The 21299-nt window shown below is 47.2% G+C and overlaps 1 protein-coding gene across 13 annotated transcripts in view; it reads left to right on the top strand.

Annotated features, from left to right (window-relative positions):
• The window catches only part of LOC119167419 (echinoderm microtubule-associated protein-like 2), a 218094-nt gene that overhangs the window by 30525 nt on the left and 166270 nt on the right, over positions 1-21299 (top strand). For 2 of the 13 annotated variants that reach the window (XM_075866423.1, XM_075866426.1), the window contains exon 1: positions 18370-19871. The exons of 2 other annotated variants lie outside the window; for them this stretch is intronic. In XM_075866423.1, the coding sequence (XP_075722538.1) occupies positions 19775-19871 (97 nt within the window). In that variant the 5' untranslated portion in view covers positions 18370-19774. Of the gene's footprint in view, positions 1-18367; positions 19872-21299 lie in introns of those variants that run through there. 9 more of the 13 variants (XM_075866428.1, XM_075866430.1, XM_075866434.1 and 6 more) reach the window with 7 other exon arrangements.

Here is a 21299-nt window from a genome sequence, read left to right as displayed (position 1 = left end):
AAGGGTAAGAAATTCAAATAATTGTTAAGAAATTGTAATTTTGTGGGATAATAATTAGTGTTGCCGGTCATTCAAAACATTATTTGGTCATAGGGATGGGTTGGAAAAACGAAAAAAAAAATCGGCAAATCCTCACTAAATTATATAATGAATTCTTGGCCGATCCCATCTGAGTAAGTATGATCCATGTTTGGAGTCATCATCATCATCATTCCATGGGAAACGATATTATGTGAAGTATAATATTGATTCCCATGAGATGATGATTAAAGAAAACACCAAGGACTCGACTGGATTAGAACCTAGGAGCCCCGATGTGGGCCGGCCTTGTATTCTACCGCAGAGCCACGCCGGTTCTCGACACTTCGTAGCAAACTTGGCTTGACTTCGTAGCAAACTTGGCTTGATGTTGGGAAAAGGAATTGCGTTAGTAGGAATAATAAAGCATTTTAGAACAGCTATAGGGAACAACGCAGGCGTCAATCACACAATGCGGATTGCGTAACGAGCGGGTATAGTCCGATGCTTGAGGGCATGTACAAAACCTTGTTGTTCACCTATTAACTGTGGTGCGTACCCACTTCAGGCATAATACTTCATCGTCGTCAGCCACTGCATTAAAAAAATTTTGCAACAGGTTCCTTCCACGTGTGTAGCGGATGCCACGCTTCTCCGAATGACGAAGGCATAGTGCATACCTGCCTATACCACACATACATTATGAATATTTATGGCGTAGTAGGTACCCAGTGACGTGTGCTTGTATAGCAGTTGCCTAACGAGCTTTTTGCTGAGGCCGTGCTGATCATTGAACGCAGGCCTGACGGTTTTTGTACTGAATATAAGGTAATAAAGAAACAAAATAGCACGCATTCAGGTCGAACGCACATGCGTGGAGCTCTTTTTTTTCCCCCTCTGTAATTTCTGCACCGTTCTTTCATCTCGCTATCGGCGCGCGTTGTATAAAGTACAGCCCACTCAATAACACATGTGATAATTACGATAATTATGATGGACGTACAAGGAGGCGCGCCGCTTCTGTACCTATAGGCTTGCTCTTTAATTCTGCACGACTGTGGATACCCGCACGATGCAGGCGGATCATCAAGAACGCTTCTAGTGTAGATGCAAGACGCAGTGCGAAATGTAAGAACGGTATCCGTTCAAATTACGCCGTTATGTAGAGCGTATAGATGCAGTCGTTTGGCGAGTGTTCATGCTTCTAATTCCTAGTTAGCAGCAGGTGTTCGGGAGGAAAGCGGATATGCGGTTATGTTCGCCACTGGAAGAAGATCTCGTACGCATTGTACGGGATTCAAGGTCTGCGTGTTTGGTTTAATTGCAGGGGAGTTGGGGTCGACGTTTAGTCTACGTGTGAATGGTATACTGACGCCGCGGGTCGACCTCGTGGCGCCAAAAAGCAACGAGTTTCAGCAATTAACTTGAAGAACTACAGCTTTTGATGCTCGCTGATCGTTGATTGAGCTATTATAGCACAGCTCTGCAAATGCCAATCTCTGGCGACGCTACGTTCTAACGGACATTCACTTTCGGTGGCAGTTTCACTCTTTTTCGCTAAAACTGCTGCTTGGGCGAGTTGGTTCTGTCTAAATATTCTGTCTTCTTCCATTGGTTTTCGAGAGCCTCGCCACAGCACGCGCACGCGCGCCAGAGTCGTCGGGCAAAGCACGAAACTATTACCAGGCTTACATTGAGGAAAGGTTCTTGGGGCTATATAGTTGGAGCATCGTGTATAAAATAGGCAGCGCTGCGTGATTTACAAAAAAAAAAAAGGCAAACGAGAACGACACACACACATGCGAGGCGCATCTAACAGCTCATTTAATGGAACTATGGAAGGATCTGCGCATGCGCGGTTTGTCCGCAGTGCCCTCTCCTTCGATGTCGTTCACTTCCCACTTCGTGTTTTTGTCGCATGCACTTAGTCAGTTGTATTGCGTTTCGTCTGTGTTGTTCAAGTATGCCGTCGGTGTGAACAGGCAACGCTGCCTATTCCATCCACGCCTTTTATTAGGCAGTTGGATCGGTTCTCCGCTTTGCGTACGCGCCCTCAAAGCTGTGCCAGACGCTTAACTATAAACCTGTCTAGACCAGCTCACGTTACGTGCTCTGGCGGTGCACCGCGTCAAGAAGGGACGAAGACCGTTGCGTCGTGCAGTTGGTATGCGGCGCAACGCAGTCCGGATTTGGAAGCACAACTGTACGGGCAGTCCTAGAGTGCTACCCTTAGGTAGCATATACAGTAACTCCAGGAAGTTCAACGGACCCGCAACGTTGGAGCGGCCCGCTCAACTGGCAAGTTCACTACCCCGGAGGACCTCAGTGCAGTTATTCCATTCAATTGCGAGCTTCCGATTCTCGCGAGCCTGCAGCTATCGCGAAATCTCGCGAAACTGGATGCCACGTTTAGCTTCGCCGAAAGCGAGTCTCAGAATACCGCCTTTGCGTACAGCGTGTAAGTTAAAAACAAACTAACCAACTAAAAACACCCCGCGCGCACCTCTGTTCGTTCGAGCGTAAACCGTCACGCATTTGCACTCCGTTTTGGGCGATCTCCTTTTTCGCTCGCTACCCTTTTCTTCGGATTCTCCTCGGTCGCAACAAATGTTTCCATGGAGATTGTGAGGCGTTCTTTTTTTTCCGTTTCACCGACGCGGTGCTCTGCGCGCTCCGTACTCGTGCCGTTATCACCGCGCGGGTGTTGGACGTCAGAGGAAGCTTTGTAGCTTTTCTCTCCTCCGCATCCGCCCCCCTTCGTGTGTGGGGCGGTATTCTGTGTACCTCAAATAGCGCGTCGACTCTTTTGTTGGGAATCACACGAACCAAGAGACATAAACACCAAGAATCGAGATGGGAAAAGATTGTTTTTCTTTTTCCTTCCTACCTCAGAAAGAGAAAGGGTGATTGTGTGCGTAGAAATATAGACTGCGTAGTGGGAATACAGAGAAATTTTTACGTTCTTTTTCTTGCGAAGTTAACGGTGCGCGTATTGGCATGGCAGGTCGGCTTTGCACGAGGTAAAGAAGGAATAATGACGGTGTGCTTAGATTTGTCGTGAAAAAAAAAAACGGTGTATATTTGATGGTCACGCTTTCGGATGACCCCGCACCGTTACACAGCATGTCCAACGCACCCGAAGTAAAACCAGATGTTTACGAGACAGATGGCTTCCTAACACATTCTTTATTGCGAGTTACGAAAAGAATAAAGCCTCAGCCCGCAACATTTCCCGACAGACAGTGGAAGAAACTGCGTAGATTAACGCTGGATGAATAATTTGTGAGGTTGTATTCGCAAACCGACGATATGATTGAAAAACGCCGTGGTGGAGGGCTGCGAAAATTTCGACTGAAAAATTTGACCGGACGCCGATGTTTTGTGTCGTGTCAGGGACTCGCGCCTGCAACCTCGTGCTCGTCTGCGTCTGCGGAACGCCGTGTTCCGTAGACACCGAGCCGTCCCGTTGATTCGGAAGGATAACGTCAATAACAACGGCTGTGAGGAGGCGGTTTATGTATTCGCATGCGTTATAGAAGCGCTTTTAATTATTTTTCTGTATTAGGGAATCTGTAGTTTCGTTTCATCTATAATAAAAAAAGTATAACTATTCTTTATTTTATTGCTTTACGAGCACGGCGGTATACGGAGATGGGTAGAAAATGACCCTGGAAACGGTACGCTGTCGATGCGCTCCAGAGATATATTGATTGTCGATCACCGCTGAGCGTTATGGGATTCGCAAGTACGCAAAGGACGTCGTCAATCGTTTCTGACACGTTGCGAAGATGACGGTCGTTTATCACTCAAAGGTCAGCGACTATGCGCTTCATTGATTCGTATGAAACAGCAAGAAATTGGCATGATTGAGCGCTTTCAAGTTAAACAAAAAAAAAAAAACGCACCCATGTTATCGAGCAAAAAGATCCTTCACAAGTGCCCGATTTATGTCGTATCAAGGTGGTGTCTAGATAAGAACAGAACCGAGGTGTAGGTCCACATTTCCGATTTTTCTGAGGTTTATATACGCAGGTGTTAGCCCTAGAACGTTGATTCCAAAGATCGTGTTGCGAAAAAAAAGTGTTCGTAGGTTTTTGTGTAGGAAGCCTTGCTTCAGTCAACGGAACTGCTGGTTGTTATAGTAGGTAATGCCTGATCCTCCTCTGAAAATAAATAGCAAAAGTTCCGACTAATTCCGACTGCATAATGCGTTTTATGTTCCCCCAATCTCGCTATTTCTGAACCTGGAGCGCACCTGGCAAAAGGAACAATAAGCGCGCGCTGCGATTTTCTTATTTACACGAGATGAGGGATTTGTACGTTGATGCAGGTCAAATGCTCTTTTAATTCGCATTAACTTTTGCTCTTAATCGTTAGTCATTGTTACATTTGAAAATAACTTGCGAGAGCGTCGGTATAGCATTCGTATCGACGTCGACGCCTGGTGTCATTTTTTGTTTTTCGACTTGTCTTGGCGCGAAGCTTTCAGCTTAACAGTCAACTATATTCCATAACTATATATACTCGTCAGCGCTAGTGTGTGTTGGTAGGCCGTGCCACCGCTTCAAAGAATGCTTCTCCTTTGCTGGTGCGATGGGTAATTCGAGCTCGCGGCGTCTATAGTTTTGACGGCGAGTATACCAATTCTCACGGCGTACACGGTGTCACTGTAACCGAAAAGTCGTATTATACGGGTACCGGGCCTACCGTGCACTACTTCTCTTACGAAAGGGTTCGCCTTGTTTGTTTCCGGCTTTCAAACATGTGTATGTATAAAAGAGCACCGCTCGCTTGGTGCCTTATGAGATTCATTCATCCATGGAATGGTCCCGCTATGCACAGATACGGGACCTTGAAAATCATTTGCCTCGGTGTATACACGCGTATATAAACAAAGAACACGCAATAACGTTCTTTCTTTCTTTCTTTCTTTCTTTCTTTCTTTCTTTCTTTCTTTCTTTCTTTCTTTCTTTCTTTCTTTCTTTCTTTCTTTCTTTCTTTCTTTCTTTCTTTCTTTCTTTCTTTCTTTCTTTCTTTCTTTCTTTCTTTCTTTCTTTCTTTCTTTCTTTCTTACTAATTTTTTTGTCGGCGCATCCTAAGGGCGAGCACGACAGCTCGCCATCGTATACGTGGACGGGATAGCCGATCGCCGGCAGTGACCAGTCGGGCGTGAAAAGTGGCGTACGTTCGTGCATTGCCTGTATACAACATCTGGTGTAGCGGCAGAGCCCTTTTATTATTATTGTTTCTTTCATTTTCTCGGTCCACTGCCAGTCCCCTTGACTCGGCCACCCCCTGCCCAATGTCTTGTGCAGCTGGTTTAGTGGACGGACGCGAAACACGGAATTGCAGCGTTGTCCTTGTGTTGAAGTCAGGTATAGATTCATTGGGCGTTTACCACCCGAAACCTGTTGACGTGCACGACGGATATGCTTGTAACCGAAGCGAAGAATAACAAAACGTAAGTAATCAAATAAGAAAACAAGACATAACGGAAACACAAAATAAAGAAACGCGAGTGAGCAATTGATAAAATTATGGAATGAGACATGCCAAAGTAGAAAACGATGCATATAGTGCACCGACTATAATATTGGCTAATTCCTGGCTTATGTCAGGTGCGTTTTCGCCAATGTTGGTTGAAGATTCAGCCGCTTCAGCTGCGTTGTTTCCATATAATCCAATATTACGGTAGCCGTAATGTCAAATTGGGATTGACATTTTGTGGCATTTAATAGACGCGTAGGTCGCATGGTGTGTGTGTGTGTGTGTGTGTGTGTGTGTGTGTGTGTGTGTGTGTGTGTGTGTGTGTGTGTGCGTGCGTGCGTGTGTGTTATGTGTGTGAGTGTGTTGTGTGATGTGTTGTGTGTGTGTGTCGTGTGATGTGTTTGTGTTATGTGTGTGAGTGTGTGTGTTGTGTTGTGTGTGTGTTTGTGTTGAGTGATGTGTTGTGTGTGTGTGTGTGTTGTGTATGTGTTGTGTGTGGGTTGTGTGATGTGTTGTGTGTGTGTGTGCGTTCGTGCGTGCGCTTGTTTTGGAGCGTGCTGTCACATCTCGCGGTTGTTGACTTGTATATTCTTTCTTGCTTTAGTTTGGCTTAATTCGGCATACGGCAAGTAATGCATGTGTAGCAAAAAGAATGTAGTAAAAGCCGGGGGTTGAAGAAGCTAACAAACGGAAGGCACATCAAGCAAGCCGACGCAGCTTCGTGGGATACGAAGGCAGTACGGCAATACGCATTTGTTCGTTATATCGAACGCGGGTAACCCTTATCCCCATCACTACCAAGCTGTAGTATTGCACCCTGAAACGGTTTGGGCGCCTGCGTAACACTATGGGCGCATATCAGTCCTGTCTACATTCAGCTTTTCTTGAAGGCAATGTCTTCTTGGGCACTTTTTAGCCACACAAATACTTGTCATCCAATTTAGACACCGTATTTGCCCCGATACCAGCAGCTCTAACCCAAGCTTGCTGGCACGTGGATAAATTATGGCTGATATCACCTGTACTGCTTGATGGTCTTTATCAACGTTAAGCAGTGATCGCTGTATGCAACTGTATTTTGCACGTGTTCGCAGTGCTTAATGTTGGCAAAGTATTGGCGGGGTTCGAGGGGCTATATAGGTCATTCATTCGTAAAATGAACACCGCTTTCATACCACCTTCGTTTAGGGGTGGAGTTCGTGACTTGACCCGCCACGCTGGTCTATAGTGGTGCTCGGCAGCTGATACTAAGGCCGCGGGATCGAATCCCGGCCGCAGCGCGGCCGCATTTCGATTTAGGCGAAAGCGCCAAAGGCCCGTGTATAGGTATACATTTATGGGTACGTTACAGAACCCGTCGTAGTCGAAATTTTCTTCGCTCTTTACCACAGCCTCCTTCAAAATCACATCGTGGTGTGGGACGTTAAACCCCAAACATTTTTATTGCCGAGTTATTGACTTTCTCTTGCCGAAGACCTTAACTGAGTTCCAACGGACTCTGTCGTCCGGGTAACGGCGGTAGCCCTGTTGCCGTACATGGGGCACGTATCTCTGTGTACACAGCCGGGAATGGTTCACGGCCATACAGAATGAGAGAGAGGAAGAAAAAAAAAAGAGAGAGAAGCTGAGAGTGGCAAGCGATCAGGAGGTGAGGGTAAACAGATGAGTTCACCTTTTTTCATAAAGTGGGTCGGCACAGTGGGTCTCATTACGACGCCGTTTACGCATACCTAAGCCTCGACGTGCGCAGATGCGCTCGCACCTATTATGCGGCTGCTGTAGCGCGTTCTACACAAGCGCTCAGTTGTACACTGAGTAACACTGTTGACTGGCCTTCACCCAGCGCACCCGCGCGTGCCTTAGGTTAATTACGCTTTCTGTCGGTCGTTGTACTGTGCGTGACCTACGCTGAAGCCGATCCTCGTGTTTCTTTTTTTTTTGTATGCGCATGCGTAGTAGAAGCACTTTTAATTAGTTTTCTGTATTAGCGAATCTGTAGTTTTGCTAACAACGAGTCCCAGTTTGTAGTGAAAGGTGGCCAGATTGGGTGATTTGGCTCCCTCTGTTTACGATACCGGTGGGACATGGCGCACTTTTGGTCGTTATTGAGCTCAATCTCGATGAAATAGCTCAACGGTGATTGGCTCGCAGGTTGCGTCAAGAAGTCAATCAGGGTGAAAAAAAAATTCGATCGAAAGTGACCGTTTGACACAAGTGTTATACGTACACGTACGAAAGAGGAAGGCGTAATTTCTGGTTATGTTGTGTGGATGAATTGCCTTTTGATGGCTAGTGCTGCTGCCGAATCTTGCTAAAACGGTTTGCTAAACGAATCCGCTTGAGAAAGAACGGAAATTTCGAAACGCCCCGCTCTATTGCTGAGGATAGTTATAGCGCGAGAACAAAACGACGACACAGAGACAAGAAGGACACGAAAGACACCAGCGTTTTTTTAGCGCTCGTGTCTTTCGTGTCCTTCTTGTCTCTCTGTCGTCCTATTGTTCTCGCGCTATAACTATCGTCATGCCATACCAACTAGCCCAAGCTGCCACACTTCTATTGCTGAGACCTTTATTAGTAGTATACGTGAGAAATCATATATGGGCCCTTTTGAAAGGCCAGTACCTGTGCAGGAAGTCATGAACCACTATCTATAAACTTTTGTCCTTTTAAACGCAGCTTTCGTTGTATAAGTGTCTTAGTGCATCAGTGGATCTGTTGTTCCCACACTGCGTTTGTTGTTGAGAGTGAGTTCACTTGAGCATTCATCATTTGATTTCCTGTTGGGACGTTTTACGAGCTGCCGTGGATCTCCATATAAAGAACTGGTAGCAGCACGACGAGCGGGTGCATGATGGCTTGCCTCAGACAAGAGCTCGCGTAATGCCTCATTGTTAACCCGATTGGCAGTTGTGTTTGCCTTTGGTTGGGCGTATACGTGATCGCCCCTCCGGAGTGATCCATATCCGTGGTCCGCGGAGCCCTTCACAGAGGGACGAACAATGGGCGCGTTATAGGCACAGGCAGTTATACATTCGTGGAATCGTTGTGCCTCCTATAGAGCGTATCGCACGTCCTGGTGCCACATGATCCGATCCATGTTTGAACCCGGGTGTACTGCATGAGAACGTCATCTGTTGGGTTTTTGCTTGACAGATGACACAGACACAACACAGACGACGTGCGCTCGTCTTGCGCTTCGTTTGCTATATACATGCGTCGTCTGCTGTACGTTTCGCCCTCATGCTACACAGCTATAGGGTCCGTGACAGCTGCGGCATATAATAGCCGAAGCTTCTTGCCCTGCGCCCATTCCGACGCGTGCAAAACAAACAAGAATGACGAAAAATACGGGCGAGGTACATAATGAATCCGTTGTCTCTTGCCATGCTCGCGCAGCGACCCAAACGCATGCGCCGCTTGGCCTCGTTATGAAACGTATGCCTGTGTCATCTGTCAATGTCGTCCTCGAGTGGACTGACTTTTTCTATGGCGCTTGTGCGTTCCGGTGTTTGATTTGGATGTCTGGTGTCCTGTTTTTGTGTTGAAACCAGCGGCCCAGGGTGAGAGAAAGGGGGTGTGTGATGTCTGTCACTGTGGGTGGCGCTGTGTCCCAAGTTTATCAAGACGGAAGACTCCGTTCGTTAACCCTTTCCGTTAAAGCGGAAGGGGGGAGTCCGGTGCCCCTCTGTGGTTATAAATTACGCCTCCCAACTCTATTCCTCCTCCCCCCAACCTAAATCAAATCGAGGGAGTGGTTTTGATATATTCTGCTGCTGTAGCGTACGTACAATGTCGCCTTTATGTGTCAAGTGTCTCGCCCGCCCTGCAGGCATGCGTTTGAATGGCTGCGGCTTCCACGATATGTAAACACCGCGCCCTGCCAACTCGGTCACCTTTTGATGGCTGACAGTTTGCAGGCGTGAAACGTGCTATATACATTTGACGGAGCTTACACGCCCTTCGGTTAGTTGCACGTCCTATGATTGCCCGCTCTATTCACTTCAGAATGATGATCGAGTGTTGTGAACATAAGTGTACACACACACACACACACACACACACACACACACACACACACACACACACACACACACACACACACACACACACACACACACACACACACACACACACACACACACACACACACACACACACACACACACACACACACACACACACACACACACACACACACACACACACACACACACACACACACACACACACACACACACACACACACACACACACACACACACACACACACACACACACACACACACACACACACACACACACACACACACACACACACACACACACACACACACACACACACACACACACACACACACACACACACACACACACACACACACACACACACACACACACACACACACACACACACACACACAGTGATGGAATGTTCAAGAAGTCCTGTGCTCTATACGAACAACAGCGGGCTACATGGAGGGTTCGCTGGTGTTAAAGCGTGGCTTCGTATATCACTTACAGCTGTGGCCAGTTATTTGTCTTTCGACCTGTCACTTCTGCTTTTGTTTTTGTGTAGCCTAAGTGCAGGAAGCGCTGTCCGTTATGGCGACAGTTCAAGTGCGTTGAACTGGTTCAGGGCCGCTTCGGTTCGCCGGCTCCTGCGTCGACTGGCATGGCGCACATAGCGTGCCGCGTTTCGTCGTGTTGATTCTACGACACAATGGACGCGTCATGGGCGTTTCTGTCCACCAATTCCAATCAACCCCGGCATAGCTGACGCTTGGACGAGGTAATTCTTCGGAGACAAGTTTGTGAGGGAGACAAACTTGCAGTATTTGGTGTAATTATTCGCGAGATGTCGCCGCGATGTGCGAGACATTCACGAGACATAATAGTCGTTGAAGATAGCGGGCGTGAATGAGGCACTGGCTTTAGTGTGTCCTACTTCGCTCCTAACTGCATTTCGTCGTAAATCAAATTTTGTCTCAGGTATAGAATAAGAACAAGTCATTGTGAATTGTGATAATGCGTTGCGATTTATTTGGCAGTCAATCAGTCAGCCAAAACGCGCGTATTTGGGCCTAGTCGGAACATGTCTTGTAGCGCCGTTCTCGGGATGTGTGAACTGGTGAGCATTTATAATAATGCACTCATAGAAAAAATACGCGCATGCCCTATGTTACTGTCCTTTGCAATTCATCGGTCGTGTGAAAATGTGCTTGGTCAGATGTTCCTTAATGGGAATGCGTTTAGATAAGCCAGGCTCGTTCGAATTGTGAACCTTGTTGAATAGGATGTAAGTGAGCTAACCAAGTGAAATTTTCTGTGAGCCACCAGGCACATTCAGTATACTTTTGTTGGAGATGTTCACACTTTCTTTATATTTAGGGGCGAAGCTCCTTAAGGCGTGGGTCTGTACATCCTGGGATGTATGTAATTGTAGTAAGTAGCCACCTGTGGCACATAACCGCTCTAGAGCTGGTATGTGCCACATGGGATGCAAGATGCAAGATGGCAGTACTTGGAGTGTTCACTAGATGGACGCACGGACGGACGGACAACAGACAGACGTACTAGCAGGCGGACGTACGGATGGATGGACGCACGAATGGACGGACAGATGGATGAATGAACTCACGGACGGACGCATGGACGAACGCACGGACAGACGGACGGACGCATTGATGGACGCGCGGACGGACAGAAGCACGGACGGGCTGACGGGCGCTTTGCCCCACTCATCATCATTCACTCTGTCGATATGCTGTGATTTTCTTCACTCGATACGAGGTTCGGGCATTTTTTTCTTTTTCTTTCCATTTTATCTGTACCCAGTTATTTCCGGAACGCACGAGCATAGTCGTTAAATGACTACAGGCTTTAAATGGGATCCTTTCGTCACTTTGCCGTGGGGAGGCCCTTGCGGGGAACCCTTGAGTTAGCGCACTTGTGAAACTCCGGTCTTTTTATTCCTTTTTTTTCCTCTTTTATATTGTAGTTGTTTTTATGTTGAAGATGGGGCATGGGAAAAGCGATCTGCGAGTGCACAGAGTTAGGGTACATAGACTATCGAAAGAAAAAAATGGTAGTGATACTTTTCACAGTATTTACTACTTATGTAGGTAGTAACTGCCGAGTTAGTAACTTTACAACAGACGCTGCTCAAGAGTTTTTACCAACAGGGAAGTAGTAATCTAAAGTTTTTAACTTTACCAGGACATGCCGAAATGAAAAAAAGGGTGAGTCCGTATTCTATTGGCTCTTCATGTGATCACCACGAATACGTACTGCAGTGACATCCCAAGATAAGGACGTATGCATAGAGGCATGTACGAACCATTACCGAGAGCGTATACACACATATAATCGCACACAGATTATCAAGGCATGATAGTGAAAGGCGGTACGCGTGTCAAGGGTGTATTAAATGCGGCAGCCATTACCCTTTTTACGACCTTTTTAAGAGTAGCGCTTATCTGTAGTGGAACGAGCGAACAATACAGCCCACTGATTGCTGTGATCATATGTCACTTATGTTGTACTAGTCCGCTGCGCGTGTCCAAGATGGGCTTAATTATTTGATGCTTTATTTCCATAACCTAAGTACCGCACGTATCAGCACGTCATGCAGAACACTACTGTTTATATAAGTTATAGAGGAAAGAACCCCAGGTGGTCAAAATTTCCGGAGCCCTCCACTACGGCGTCTCTCATAATCATAGCGTGGTTTTGGGACGTTAAACCCCACAAATCAATCATAAGTTATAGAGGCTCGCATTGGAGCACATCTTTGAGGGCGCTGCTGCAGTGGACGTCGTTATCGGGTCCAGTTTGCGTGACCGTTTGTTTGGTCTGGCTTGAGCAGACGATATTATATCGCCGAGTCGGTGACGCCTGCAATATAGAGGCCGCGCTGATTTATGTACTCAGCGGACGCATGCGCAGGCTATAGGGAAACGGAATGAGCACGCCATAGATGAATGACACCTTTTTTTTTTATCATTCTTCGCTGGTCTTTTGACTCACGCATCGCGTAGTCACGCGGGCACACTCACTATGGGGGCTTCGCCGGCTGATCTTTCGCAAGAAAAACCGTTAGTACTAAGGCTTTTTATTTTCTTTTTTACCTACTGTCGAGAGGTAAGCAAGCAAGCTTGCGGCCCTATAGGCAAAAGTACGTGCGGTAGTGAATATATCACCTCCTCACGTAACTGCCTTTTGCTGCGGACGATTAGTATACTGTCGGCTGCCGTGACTGCGGCATTAAAGCAGACGATGATGGCGTGCGCGCACCCAAATAGCAGACGAAAAAACCTGCGGGCCGCGAAGCAGACGATCTTTTATATTCGGCCTTGTGTTTCTTCTCGTCGAGCATGCGCACTATAGAATGCGGCTTCGCAAGGAAACGTGCGCGAAGACCTTACGAGAGCGTATGGCTGGGCCGAAGCGAGGCCTGAAGAGTGCAGCTATAGCTGGATCGTCTCTGTTCTGATTCGGCGTTTGTTTCTTTTACGGCTTCGTTTTTTTTCTTTTGTCTCCTTTTGCCTCGTAACTATATGAAGGGCCGGCAGTCAAAGAGGATCGTTTTCTCCTTCGTATGTTTCATTTGTTTTTTCTTAAGTACGTGCATGGTCCGTTTAGAGACGCGTCTCTTCGACCGTTTCTAGCGATGCTTGACCTGGTTTCTCTCTCTTTTTTGTTTTTTTTTTGGGGGGGGGGGGGGGGGGCTGGCTCTTCGCTTTCTTCGGTTACGCTACCTAGACATCGCCTTCATTTTTATTTATTCATTTTTTTTCGAGTTTTTCTCAGTTCGTGACTTCTTTCTCTGATGTTTCGCGCCTTTAAAGCGCAGCTATACGTGAACTGTTATTATTAGGCCGCGCTTCTCTTTTTTGTATCTTTTCATCCGTGCCAAACCCGGTCGCTCCAATTTTTTCCAGACTGCTCGAGAATCGGCGGTCGAAAACAATACCGTCGTGCTTTCTTCGTTGCTAAAGTTGTACGTGCGCGATCCTTATAAGGTGTCTGCGGGAACGGGCGGACCGCACTTGCGTATAAAACCGGTTCAGTGCTAAAATTGATCGCGCCTAAGATCACAATAACGACTCTTGATTTGAACTATTTGGTAAATGGGAACGACGTTCGCTAGATCATTTCCTCCGCGCCTAATATTCCATTTTTTGTTCGACTTTTCGACGTGTTGATATACTGGCGAGTCCAACGCGCTTATCCGAAAGATGCCAGAGTGCCGATTCTGAGCTATCCTCAGGTAACTGGATCTCATTGCGTGCTTATGTTGACTTTATTCGGCTTTTTTCGATATAACAGTAGAGCCCGCGTGCCGAGAAAGACGATCATGGATCGGACTGGTTTACTTAATACGAAACTGCGGTGCGTCCAAAGCGATTATGGGATGCGACGCTGCGGCGAGTTTCGTATCGTCTGCTCCTGTGCACAGCTTTCGTCTGCTCTTTAATTTGCTTTTTCTTCCGCTTTACCGTCTGCTGTATGGTCGTTATAGAGCAACAAGGTACTTTGCGGCGTAGTAATTGGACTGGATGAGGGGATGTAGGGTTTGTTATGGATCGGTAGATTACTAAATCTACTATAGTGTTGAAGGAAAGCGATCTGTCGTTATGGAAAAGAGTAAAAACAAATCGATTGACCTGGTTAGGTTACCCGTTAAAGTACACCTTTCGGCGTAGTACAGCGGGCGGCGATTATAACTGACTACCGCGGAGCAGTTTTGCCTTGCGCATAGAATTCGAGTTACAACGAAAAGCATTGTCTGCTGGTATTCTAGAAGTATACGGTGTTGACTTATGAAAGGCCATGATTAAAAGGATGGCGTTCGTAAAGATGGCTAGAGGTGATTGCAGCTTCTGGAGGTGGATTAGTTCTTACTGTTTAGTTTTGACATCGAACACAAAGGGGGATTTCCCCGTTCAGAAAAAGAATGGCTTCATTGTCCGTGAAAATGCGCTAGCTATGAGGGTTATTACTCAAGTGCTACCGAAGCTTGTTTCATTTCTTTTTTGTTGTTGTTAAACAAAGGGGTTTAACGTTGCTGCTACTGTTGTGCAAAGGGAAGGGTTTCTTATTAACCCGTTATAACTGTGGTCTATTCACTTAGTCTGTTAGCTGTAAAGTATAATGTGGCGGCTTGCTTTGATGCAGTTAGAGATATGTGAGTATACGTTTATTTTGGCTAAATTCTTTCTGGGATTTTCCCTCTGGAGCTAGTAAGTTTACCAAGCTGTGACTGAAGTCGCGTAAATATATTAAGTTTCTAGGTGACTGCTCCTGAAAAAAAAATGCGATTTTGTTTCTGTTTTATCGTTCTGACACTCCGATTCAGGCTTTGGTTGGGCTCTATGCAAAATCAATGCTCTTTTTGGGCTGGTCATTTCAAGCGTGTGTGAGTGCTGTGGTGGTGTGCCTATAGAATATGTACCAAGCGTCAAAGCTAACGCCGATAGTTTTTCGGTCTGCCACCGAAATGTTCTGTATGTAGCTATGCTATAGTTCACGCCCTGACAGGCCTAAATAAAGCTTTTCATACACATAGGCGTGTACGTTTTCTCATGCCGTGTAAAAAAAAAAAAAATGTGCTCAAGGTATCCACCAGTGTTGCCTAACTGTACTTCGCAATGAAGTCGGTGTCGAAACCTTATCGAAAACGTCCAATTTCTGAGGCAGTTGTGACTGTGTAGGTGTAAGCACATTGCAAATACATGTACAGCCGTCAGCACCTTTAACACGAACACTTCGATGCGTGGCCTGGGCTTTAGTTTGATTGACGCCAGCCGTGAAGTGCTGGGTGCTTTTGTTGAGATAATACCTCGGTATAGGCTTGGGTAGCATGTCGGCATGTATGGTTAGCATCTTGGCAACAGAACCCAAGCGTGCGTGGCGTCAGCGTCAATCAAAATGTTGCAGGGCACGTTGCTGAGCGTTCGTGTTAAAGGTGCTGACGGCTGTACGTTGTTCGCATGACCCAAGCTATAAGTATGACAATTCGCCTGCCAAACAGCGCGTCCCAGCTGCGAAAATATTCAACGTTGTCTTGTGTGAGGCGTCGTTGCTTTGTTTCTACAGAAGTGCACGAGACACGTACTTCAGACGGACGGACGGAAAAAACTTTATTTTTTTTAAAAAAGAAACCCTGTAGGGTTACCGGCCCGGGTCAGGCCACCCCGACGTTTTGTGCGGTGAGGCGTATACCCTTTCCACCGCTGTCCGGGCCCGCTGGATTGCCCCCGCTGAGTGTCGCATAGATAGAGCGCTGTTCCGCGTCTAAGCCAGAGCTGAATAGCATGCGTCCCTGTTTTAAGTGAGTGAACGAGGCGTTGACAAAATGCACTGCATGCTTTTTAGGGCTTCTTCTCTTTAGCTTGGCTCTGTGCCAGCTCATCTTCTAGTGCGCTAGTCGAAGATAAGAAAACAAAAAAAAAAAAAAAGAAAAACCTCGCGTGACAACGTTGCGAAGACTATACTTGTTTCCTGCCAACGTGCTTAGTTATTAAGTATTGCTTCAGTTTTATTTTTGCCTCTGGCGCGAGGACATATTCTCATCCGCTTAAGGTCCACGACTTCGGCTAAGCGTCTTTTTCACTGTCGTTTGCAAGCTTACGCGGTTGTTTTTTCGGGAATGTGCGCCGCATTTATTTATTTTTTACGACTTTTTTTCTTGCTGAATTTTGTTTTTTTGTCTGCCGTAGTGCGGTGTTTACGTCTGCTCGTTGCGTCGTGTAGTATCCGCTTATTGCTTTGTTGCGTTTCGGTTAAGAGGGCGGTTTGCATCGTCTGCTAGCAGCGCGTCTTGTTTGTCAAGGTATATTAGCGTGGTCGTCTGCTTGTTGCTTAACGGTCTTCTGCCAGCTGCTTAGTGGTCTTATATTGTGTGCTCAGCGGTCGTCTGCTGACTGCCTAGAGGTCGTATGCGCTAATTGTTTAGCAGTCATCTGTGACCGTTATAGTGGTTGTCTGATAACTGGGCTAGCAGTTACCTGTGGGCTGCTCAGCGGTCGTCTCCTATAACTGCGCAGCGGTCGCCTAGTCTGTAGCTGCTTAGCGTTCGTCTGTTGGATTTTTAGCGGTTGTCAGCTAACAATTTAGCGGATATGTGTTAGCTTCTTTACAGTCGTCTCTTGTCTGCTTTGCAGTGCTCTGCTCAGCGGTCGTTTGCTGGCCGCATAGCGGTCTTCTGCGTTAGCTTTCGTCTGCGTGCTAACTGGTTAGCGATCGTCTGCTAGCTAATCTGTGGTCGTCGGCTTCATTTTTAATCAAAATTATTCTGCCACTCGTCTGCACCCGTCTGTTAACCGAGCTCTCGCGCACCTATAAATACTTTGCTCAAGAGTTTTTCAAAGGCGCGTCTGTTTATGTACATGCACAGATAACAGAGGATGTGCTTACTCTAATGTAAGGAGATAGAGCGTCGGGGAACGGGGCTAGGTATAAAAACGGGTTCCGTTATCAAGATTGCCTTGGCTTGGCTCCGCGCGCCATGCTCCGCTACTGCAAGGATCGATTTGAAGAGGGTGCTGCGCGTGCTGAGCCGGGAATCGCTGAACCGTATCGATTGAATACGTGACTCCAATCGCGATGGCATCCAGCTGCTGACAGAACAAGGGCATCCCCAGTCGGGAGAGGCGCCGGATAAAGCAGCGCCGACGAGTCAAGGCGTCTGGCCGAAGGAACAACGTGAAGGACTAAAAAAACATGTGCCAAACAACGTGAAGAACAACGCGACTGCCAGTGGGATAGGCAGCCACAGACGGCGTTGTGTGAGACACCTTAACAAATGGGTTGGCGGCTCAGCAAACAGCCCAGTGATGTAGAATGATGAAGGCTCGAGATGGCTGCTTCGACGCAGAATACACGTATCTGTTTATAGGACCGCGAGTCTAAAGACAATGGACCTATTTGAAAAAAGAGCCGCGTTGCGAATGCTTGGAAGGAGATATGCCTTTAAGGAATCCTTATCGCGTGCGTATCGCGTAATGAAAGAGTGCGTATTGATCGCGCATGGCGCTAACAGCGAGGCCACGAAGTTTTGTTTTTGAAATGCTACGCTATATAGGGGTCATTTAATTCTGTTTGGATAGTTGTTAAGTGGTTCGGAGTTGTTCTTACTGGCTTTTCTTCTGTTTAGTTTTTCTTCATTGTGTAAAAGCGTTCGCATGGGGGTAGCTTTTTTTCGTGACGTTCGCATTTAGTATCTGCGGGGAGGGGGGGGGGATGAGGGGGGCGCTGATAGTTCACTTGAACGTGACGTTCTCGAAACTGTAGTTATAGCGATACGAACCCTGCTCATCTAGTTGCTTATCTACTGCAGAGCTTTCTGCTTGAAGGTCACGTCTTCAAAGTTGCAGTTTATTTATTTGATTTGCTTTTTTAGCTGGTGCGGTGTCCGCTGATATGAAAGGCCTGTCTGCCGAATGTGAAGGCAATGGTCACGGTGCCCGATTGTGATATCGCGTTCTATATACTCTCGAAAGCGAAGCTCAAACGTCCTCCAAGTTCTTTATTTGTTTCAACATGTGTCATTTGGTTTTCAACATATCTACGTTGTATGAAAACGTGTGAGAAGTTAAAACACACAGGTTCTCCACATGTATGTGTAAGAGTGACGTGAAGTTTGGATGTTTTATTGTGAAATCATTATATCTACGGGGCGCAACGTACAGTTGCAGTCTTATAGACTTCCGAACGCTGTATAAGAGGTGCTGGGATAGTAATTATCATTTTAATTATTGCTGTCTAACTTCTCATAATGGGATTTTTCCAGAGAACTTGGGCAGTTGTGTTCCTGTCTGGAATTCGTGTGCTGTGGCTATAGATTTAAGCCAAGGCCTTGTTCGAAGTCGTATTTATTTCATATACTTGTAATATAGTTGTGTAGTGCATATGTGGCATATATACTGCGGCATAGTTGGGGCTGAGTTACAGTGCTCGCTTCCGTTGCGTTGGCATGCACAGAACCATTTGCGGTATGAAGTTTCATTTTTGTTGTCGGAAGCTACACCACCGTGATTTTAAACCGCCACTTTTCTCGTAATTAATCAACCGTCCAATAACTAGGGGCTCAGTATTCGTGTGAGAATCGGCACGTGGCCGTGAAATTTTGACAAATGCCGCGTAAGGAGAGCTTCGATCGGTTTCCTCAGCGTGGCGCCACTAGTCGACATCATTTTGCCTTCTTTCCTTCTCTCCATCTGAACTGGCGCAGCGCCGCCGTGCTCTTCCGGTTCGTCTGCTACAACCGCGTCGTCTGCTACAGCCGAGAGCGGCGGCGGCCCGAAGCCGGCTGCTCATTCTCTAAAACCGGGCCGTCCTCAGTCTGCCTCTGGCGGCTTGGTGGTGCGGACGAGCGTCGGTTGTTGCCGTCATCGTTGCGTGTGCGGGGGCGCGTGTTTGTGTGTTCAAAGCGGGAAATACGCGTAGTAGTAGGGGGGCGTGCGGTCCTGTTTTTCCAGACGTCTGCGCGAGCAGACGCGAATGTCGCGTCGTGGCGCACGGTCGTCGTCTGTCACGTACCTGACACAAAAGAATATCGTCGGGCAACAGGTCGTCTGCTGTCCGCTCGACGTCCTGAAGCGTGCACTAGAGCGACCGCTACTCGCTTGACGTGTTGAAGTGCACCAGTTCCGTCTGTCGCATGCCCGACGTGTTGAAGAAGTGTGCACCGATTCGTCTGTTCCTTACTTGAACGCGTTGAAGAAGTTTGTGCCACAACTTCTGTTCATCGCTTGAAGGTGTTGGTGAAGAAGGTTACACCTTATCGTCTGTCACTTGTTTCACGTTTTGAAAAAGCTGGCGCCAGGTCGTCTGTCGCTCGCCTGACGCACCTCGCTGGAACTTGTTGAAGAAGTGTGCACCAGACCGTCTGCTGCTGGCCTTATATATATATTGAAAGGGTGCACCGTATTGTCGTCTGCTTTCTTGACGTCTCGAAGGGTGCTGCTAGCGGCGGTGGTGTGCGCAGTGAACTTGTCTGATTAGCCGTTGTGTAGACTTGGGAACTAAACCTCCCCGCGTACTTCGAAAGCTCTTATATCCCCTGCCTGTCTTCACGTGATCGACTCGGAGGCTCGACATCTGCGCGAAAATCGAGGGCTTTGTTCTTTTGTCTTCGCGGCCATCTCGTGGCGTTTGTTTCCCGCGCCGAGAAAAGAAGGGAGCCGTAGTTTAGTCTGCACTCGGTTGGTCCTCGTCGTCAACCCAGTCTGGTGCTTCATCGTGGCACAGCCCCACCATCACCATGAGGATTAACGGTCACAAGGAGGTTCGCTTCCAGGACAGCTGCGACGAAGGCGGTGGAGGCGGCGTCAGCCAGGAGCAGACGATGCGTGAAGACGGTGAGGCCTTTCGGTCCTCTTTGTGGCTGATATCTCTACTTAGGTACAGTGTACTAGAAGCGTAACTTAGGTATATAGACTATTTTACGGATGGGCTTTAATGTCTCTGTTTTGGGCTAAACGGACAGTGTTACGAATGAGTATGGTTGGGTTGCGGCATACGATGCTTCATGTCCTTTTTAATTCACGTCGCGATATTCAAAAACAAGAAAACGCAGACTTAAAAGACCAAGACCGTGGCGCCCAGATGTCTTACGGGAATTGTCTATGCGTACTATTGTATCGGGGTTCGCAGTCGGACAGATGTTCCCGTAAACTAGAAACAGCTCGCGGTTATACCTCCGACGTATGCGCCCACGTTCGCCGTGCACGAGATTCAGAAAGTGCATGAGATGCCGATGTTTATCGGTTGTGACACACAATGAATGGTGGGAGGAGGGGTTGTGTGTTGAAAACGCCAGAAACACAGATGCACTTGGACATGGTTGTACAACTTCACATAAACATAATAAAGCCACCCCAAACAGCGTGAATGCCTTATAGTCATGCGATTGTGTTGGCACATGAAACCCCACTATTAAAACCGTAACTTAGAAGGCTGTAATGATCTTGTATGTCCCCCCGGCCCTCATTTTGTGGGTGAGGTCGTGAATTGGCAGTTATTTGACTCCGACGTTCTTCAGGCGAGCAAGTGCACACTGTGGGCGGATGCAACTTCTATTCGAATTATGGTTGGAACGCACTCCTGTACTCAATCTTGTGCTCGGCTTACGAAAAAAGCCCCACGTGACCAGAGATAAACTGTTTCCCTACTTCTCCAATTGTCTTGGTGTCTTTCTGAGTCGTTACATCGATATACAGTCGTGATCAGTAATCAATAACTCGGGTGATCCTTTTTCGAGGGATATCTGTGTATGGGACGGTATACTTGGCTCTCACGTGTTGTAATCGTGCGTGATGTCAAGCTGCTACTCGATAATTCTTATCTGGATGTTGGTGCTTGCATGTACTTAGCCATACACATAATTGGCTTGGAAAGCATAATTTGACCAAAACTGGGGCGAAGTAGAAAAAAAAAAACGTCATACAAAATAACGAGGACTGCATGGGGCGTAGATTTCGGGCACGTCGACCGGGTTTTAAGCGCCGAAAATTGTACGATCGGAAGAAAGATGTACCGTGCTCCTCGTTATTGATTATCGAGCGGCAAAGCCCACTTAATTGACGAGTTACAATACGCAATATCTGACTGCGTACTTTTGTCGTCCGTTGTGGTGCTCATTACACGAGTTGTTTCGCTTGGACGGGCAAAAGAGGGTGCCTCCGCGCTGCCTCTTCAATTAATGGCTGCTTGTACTTTTCGTGTGGAACTGGGCTGCATGTGGCGATTACAGAGCTTTCGCAGAGCTAACACGAAACTGACCAATC

This window comes from Rhipicephalus microplus, chromosome 6 (assembly GCF_043290135.1).
Source record: "Rhipicephalus microplus isolate Deutch F79 chromosome 6, USDA_Rmic, whole genome shotgun sequence".
Classification (NCBI taxonomy): domain Eukaryota; kingdom Metazoa; phylum Arthropoda; class Arachnida; order Ixodida; family Ixodidae; genus Rhipicephalus; species Rhipicephalus microplus.
The sequence above is the reverse complement of the archived record's forward strand: the minus strand, read 5'-3'. Positions and strand labels throughout refer to the sequence as shown.